This window comes from Ischnura elegans, chromosome 4 (genome assembly GCF_921293095.1).
Source record: "Ischnura elegans chromosome 4, ioIscEleg1.1, whole genome shotgun sequence".
Classification (NCBI taxonomy): Eukaryota; Metazoa; Arthropoda; class Insecta; order Odonata; family Coenagrionidae; genus Ischnura; species Ischnura elegans.
Genome location: NC_060249.1, coordinates 92456879 through 92463635, shown reverse-complemented (window position 1 = coordinate 92463635; position 6757 = coordinate 92456879). Strand labels below are relative to the sequence as shown.

General features: G+C 38.2%; 1 protein-coding gene across 2 annotated transcripts in view; it reads right to left on the bottom strand.

The window, feature by feature from the left end:
• Positions 1-4900: 4900 nt before the first annotated feature.
• Positions 4901-6757, bottom strand: part of LOC124157776 (facilitated trehalose transporter Tret1-like) — a 63547-nt gene continuing 61690 nt past the window's right edge. For both annotated transcript variants that reach the window (XM_046532783.1, XM_046532784.1), the window contains one exon: positions 4901-6739. In XM_046532783.1, the coding sequence (XP_046388739.1) occupies positions 5729-6739 (1011 nt within the window). In that variant the 3' untranslated portion in view covers positions 4901-5728. The remainder of the gene's footprint in view (positions 6740-6757) is intronic.

The following is a 6757-nucleotide window of genomic DNA, read 5'->3' as shown; positions in this document are numbered from 1 at the left end:
CGCCCGCAAACTTTAACGTTGCTCAATTGTTTTAAATGGCTAGTAATGGCGCTAATTTAAATAATAAATCTGTAGGAGCCAAGGCATTTGGAATATACCTGATTGATAAGAACATGCCAGTATAAATCAGTGGTATGTTTATGAGGAAGTAAAAAGAATTTAGTCTGAACATTTTGATAAAATTGTCAATAAATTTAACTAACAAAAACAATTATTTAAATGTGGTAGAAATAAATTTATGGTAAGGCGCCTTATTGAAGCTGCCAGTCAACACTTCAATGGCCGCTCAGGATATTATAGGCCCGGAACTAGGGCGAGGCAAAGGGGGCAGGTGTCCCGGGCTGCAGATTTCAGGGGGTGGCAAACTTTGAAAAGTTTATTTAAAAAAAGTTATAATTTTTTAAAATTAAGTTTTTATTTTTTTTAAGTTCTAAAATTTTTCTAAATTAAATTATGTAATAATAATTAATGAATTGTAAATTTTAAGCAATAATATTAATAAAACTTCTTAATAGAAAATACACGGTGTGCAATTGCAACTACTGCATATAAAAAATATCTTAAGGATGTATTCTATTTTATTGGTGGGGAAAGAGGAGGGAGGGAGCGAAGGGGGATCAGGGTAGGGAGGCATCAACCTGATATTCGCTCTCCCTGACGTAACTCCTTGTTCTGGCCCTGGGATATTTTCTCGTGATTTTCAGAAGTCCCGCTTTTTAAAAGTCATGATGAATGCTATGATGATATAATATGCTCTAAAAAAACTGTCACTTATTTGCAAGCAGACACATTGAGAGTTCAGAGAAATGAAACTGAGATAGGTTATAGCTTGACATCCATTTGACCATAATATATAGGTACATATCAGGTTCCTTCTCAGAAATTATACCTCAGATAGGTCTTGAATGTTTCAATACTATATCCCTGATGCAATGTGTACTTAAACTAGACTTGAGAGGCAGTCATGATAACTCCCTATGGATACTCCAAAAGATGTATATGCATATTCTGCATACCTGCTCACTATGTTGCTCATATTGATGAATAATTACTAAACGAAGTTATCCTACAGTATGCCTGTAAAATAAAAACTTAAAAAAGGAGCATAAATCCTCCAATGAGATTGTCAGAAAGAGTGGGTCTCCTTTCGTCTCCCTTCTGAAACCTTCCAAACCCTGCATGTTGTTTTGTTCAATATTATGAATCACCCATTGCTTTACTCCTGCCCAGCTTCTGAGCCCATTTAGGAGTACAAGATATAAAAAGGCCATTGGCTAAGGGAGCTGGATACCATGCAGATTCAATATGACTTCCAATTCTCACTATGCACATGAGTCCTCTTCTAATCCTATCACTACCAATTCCTACCCCTATGAACTTTCAGGTGATCCAGCAGATGTTTTACATTTCAATGCTTGAAGCTGTGCCAATAATGAGTATACTCCTCACCTTTAGTACCTTCTTTTCACTGCAAGCTCTTCCTGGAATGCAGCAGCCTACTTTATCAGGCTTCCAACCATACCTATGCAGACAATCAAAGCTCTTAACGAATTCACGGGGTCTCAACCAGGTTAATACTGTCGTATAAGCTGACGTTTCGGAAGACGACTTGTCTCCCATCTTCAAGGCCAGGTTATACATTGAAAGTCCAATTTCACACTGAACTGATATGACCGTTTAGCAAGGACAACAATACAGTTCAGCTGCCGTCCGATTCCCTGAAACACGGTCTTTTGAAATTCTTCATGTTCTTCCCTTACTTTTTATTTAGCTGATTACAGGTCTCCATGTACTGCTACGATGAAAGCTGAAGTTGTGATTAAAATTGCTCCATCAATCCTCGTACTTATTCCTACTATCTGAGTGTACTGCATCTATTCCTAAACAAACCCTGAAAACAATATCAATTGGTAACTTCCATCATCAATGATTTGTTATTTAAGAATATTTTTATTACTTTTTTTATTATAGAATATTACTATCAATATCTTTTTTTGTGGAAGCATTCAAAATGTGGTGCTACCAAAGAATGATGTGGATCGACCAGGTAAGTAATGAGGAAGTGCTGAGAAGAGTGGGAGAAAAGAGAAGTCTCCTGAAAACCTGTGCCATAATGGGCACTTTCTCAATCCCTCCGAGTCTCAATCCCTCCGAGACTTAATCCCTCCAAGACTTCATCACGAGGAGACGATTCGCGAGTGCCTGAGTGCCACTCTCGCGAAGCGCTGGAGTGCGTCGTGCCTGCCTGATTCACTCATGCCGCTTGATTCTCGCGTCTAGTGAAGTCCTCGCAATTTATAGTGAATTCATCAATGGTGTCGGCCTCTTTATGCCATGTGTGAAATTCTATTAGCTTCCGCCACCATCTATCCAATTGTAAGGTAAAACGCCAGAATGAAACCTGTCTCCCCTCTTCTGCTTTCACCTCCCCTCTCACACCTGCTTCGAGCGCCGCGGCTCGGCTGTAAGCCGGCTGGCTTGGCCTCTCTGCTTCAGACCTCGAGCTAGGAAGGAACTCCTCATGCCCGGCATCTTCCCAACTTCAAGAGTACATTAACCTCAGGCAATTTAGCATTATATGTATTGTGTACTTATAGCTTACTTTGCACATTAAATGTATTTATACTGTTGGAAATCAACCCTATTGCTTTGTTATTTTTCACCCCTAACCGCCTAATTCTCGTCAATTCATTTCTCGCGACGTGTGCGCGTTGCAAACCTTAAGAAAAAGACAACTTAGTACGCCTTATTATGAGGCATGATGGCCTGATGCAAACAACTGTAGGACAGGTGGAAGGTAAGAAAGGTAAGGGACAGCCCCAAATAAGTTACATAGGACAGGTTAATAGGGTAGTTTCCTTCATCAAAGAAAACAAAAGGCATTGATTGCGATTCGTTGCCCACCATTAGAGTATTCATAATGTACAAATTATTTGGTTTTAGAAATACCGGTTTTGACGAATGGCAATGATCAGTTTTAACTGCATTTGAAAAAGGCCAGATTGGCGCCCATGCGATGCCACTCCACGTGACGTCACAGGGACCTAGTTTCTATACGAGTAGATGGGAGTTTTACATCGTCTGAGGTTACCAATGCATGCATGAGGCACAGAGCTCAGGGAAACATGCCTTAATAATCACCTATTCAAACTGCCTATGGTTGGAAAGTTTCCTTCGTTTGATAAGGTATTAATAATCCTTATTTAAGCCAAGTGCTACCTGCTAGCAGGGTACTCAGCTACCTGCTAGCAGCCTGCATCGCAGCGGCGCACATATCCTCTCCCCAAGGTCACCTCGCACGGTGGCAGAGGGAACTAGAATGATGTTAATCGGGTTTTGCCCAGCATTCATACTTAGCCATCGCGTTTTCGCACGCTTGAAAACTTTCACTTTTCATTTAATCGCAAAAAACAGATATCGTCATTTAAACATCTAAAAGCATGAAATGCGTACTCCAGGAGTAATAATTTTTTGATTTAGGCAATAAAAAAATACTAGGAAACCACCCAATTTGCAAAAGAGAATAAATACGTCACTATGAAAAGGCTAGCAGACAGGAGAATCTTACACGAACCCGGAAAGGAGGGAGCTCACCAACCCTCAGAGTCCAAGATAATGCGGAGTCCCCATAAGGAAGGGTTCACATAGGTTGGTGCAGAGAATGTGTGTTTATCTGCAAGGTCTTTCTTAATTCTTGCTGCATTTTGATTTATCACTGATTTATTGATACATATTCAAAGCCCAAACTGTGAGGGTTACGGAGCTGAAATTTTTGGTGGTAAAACTAGTAAAAATTCATCGGGAGGAAAAATCTCAAAATTTGGAGAAGTTCGATACCCTTCAGTATATATCAACTTGAATTAACATGGGAGCCTTATGGGACTAAAAGATTTTCCTTAATATCGACGTTTTCTAAGTGTCATAGGGAAATCATCTACCACTGACTCAAACAAGATTTTTTGGTCAATGTTTTCATGCCTCGATCATTCAAAAAAATTTCTTGATCTTTGTCAAAATAATTGTTTTATATAGACAATGCTTTTCTTATGGACAAAGTTTGGAATTTTTTGTTACTAATTGGCAACATTAGTAGGACATTCTTCATGGAATACGACGTAAGTAATTTTGAGCCTGAATTTTTTGCTACCTCAAAATTTTCATATGTCGAACGGATTCAGAGATATTAAGGATTATTGATTTAACATTGTCGAGATAGGACCATAGATCGATTTGATTTGGGACTTGGACGTCCTCATATTTGAAAAGAGGAGAAGAAATGACAAAGTATATCTCTAAGAGATGCACTTTGGTTTTTAATTTAACCCCATCCGTTAATTTTAAAATTAATTCAAAATTTATTCTGCCTTAGCATAGGGGCACAGACCCGCACACATAGGGTGGACGTATCTCCATAAGGAATACGTGCATGCCTGTATCTTTGTGAGCATTGTCAGTACGTGTGAAATTTGCAGGAGGCTGGCTTATGAGAATTCCCAATCGAGCATGGCTGAAGGTGCACTTTCTCAATTCCTGCAAAAATTCTCTTTACAGAGGGGACCGAAGAGTCTCTTGGGGCTCAGTCCAATGGTCATGCTAAGGATAGAACTCCACTATCTCGAAAGGGTTAAATATATTTGTGAAATGCAGTATGATTTCGTTGTCATATTGCCATTACTGTTCTACCAAATGAACTCCTCCATAATTGATTTAAGTTTGCTCAAAATATGATTTTACCTTCCACTATCTCAAGATAAAAGTTTATTGAATCATCATCAAAATTCAAATTATAACTTTAACCACATCTTTCAAGTTATGCTGTAAAAATAGTGCTATAAAGGATCCACATGAAATATTTCTGATTTAAGGGAAAAAGCTAACATGAAAGTAAAAATAACACAACTAACAGAAAGACTTGGCATTATATTTATCCAAAATAAATTTACAAAAGAGAACACTTCAATAAATTACAAAGGTTTTTAGAGAATGATGTTGGAAGATCTGGTAAAAAGAATTTCTCTAAGACTAAGTTGATTAAAATATCAATTTAAAAATAAACTTCACAAGTCTTTTCATAACAGTCGGGCAAAAATTCAAATTAGTCACAAAAGTTTCACTTTGTTCACTCATATTTGCAAATGATACCTCTAATAGCCATTGCAACTAGCCCATTATAAGGGACTGTTGGCTATCAATATATCATTATGTGGAATGATTTTCATGATTGTGTATAAGAGGGTCAGGTATTCAAATCCAACCTTCCCAATTTTTTCAGTGCATTTACTTTTGTACATACACTGGTAGGTCTAACTAACACACAGCCGAAGCATCTGGTAAGTATAGAGGCACATACATGGCAAATAAGTGACATAAATGTCTGAGGAAAATAAATTAATCACATTTCATCACACAAAATCAATCACAAAAAGTCTATAAAATTGATTTATATCCATAATACTTTGGTGTATTTACCTATGAATTCATTGGTAATCCAAAATTAAATTATAATCTCATTTTTAATGAGAAAAATATGACACCCTAGCTTAATCAGATTAACAAATTCTTGGTAGTGTCTCAGGAACTCTTAGATAGAATTCAACACTGGAAGAAGCACTATCCAATCACAGAATATATTAGTCACACTGGAATACTGACAAACGACGATTAAGAGGTTAAGTATAAGGCACGTGTGGATTGATCACCTCAGGTACATCAGTATCACAAAGATGGACTACTCCTTCTTACAAGGATATGTGTAGATTGTATGCTCAGCAAAGTATTTCTCAATTTCAGCCAAGTTTCTTCCATGAGTTTCTGGCAAGAAGAAGTAAAAAAATATCCCTCCACATGCCGACACTGCAGCAAACATCCACAGTACTCCATGAGGTGCAAGGAGATCCAATAGGAAGGGATAAGCTTGGAGGGCAGAGAAGAGCAAAATATTGGCCATAGAGAGCACAATACTATTGGCTAAGCTTCTGATTTCAGTGGGAAAAAGTTCAGCCGTGATAGTCCAAGGTATTGCTAAGAAGCCAACCATACTCACACAGACATACAAGAGCATGCAAACGGTAGGAATAACACTACTCTTCTTCACTGTTCCAGAGGCATGAGGAATTCTGGTGAAAGTAGAATTATCAGCAGCTGCTACTTCATCACTCATGTTCTTCGTTTCAAGGGGAATATTTCCTCTAATACTATCAAACTTTGGCACTTGTGGATCCTTGGAAGAGGAAGTGAAGGAAGATTCTTTCCCGGCCTTTCCATACTTGCTACTCATTGTCTCATCATTGGAGATATTTCCAGTAACTAAATTATTTAAAACTGAATAATCAGATGATGAATCATTCAATGACCTTTCTGATCTATGACTAGGAGATGACTCTGGTTCATATAGAGAAACATTCAAATTCAGCACCCCACCTCTTGCAGTATCTGGCAGTGAATAAGGAGATTGAATTGGATAGGGTGTAGACCAATTCGAGAATTCAAGGGAATCATTAAATTTCATTACACTATCAGAGAAAGCTGCTTCATCAATAGATGTGAGGTAAAGTGAAGTTCCAGAGGTCAGCATACATATTGTCATCCCAAGTGCTGATAAGAGGCATAGGGGCCGCCGACCAAATCTTCTGAAAAGCCAAATGTTCACCAGCGACATGAGAAACCTGACCAGGCCTACCATAATAGATGCAATGTATTCATCTAATGCTCCACCTCCCATTTCCTTGAAGACATTAACCTGAAAGAGGAAAAATAT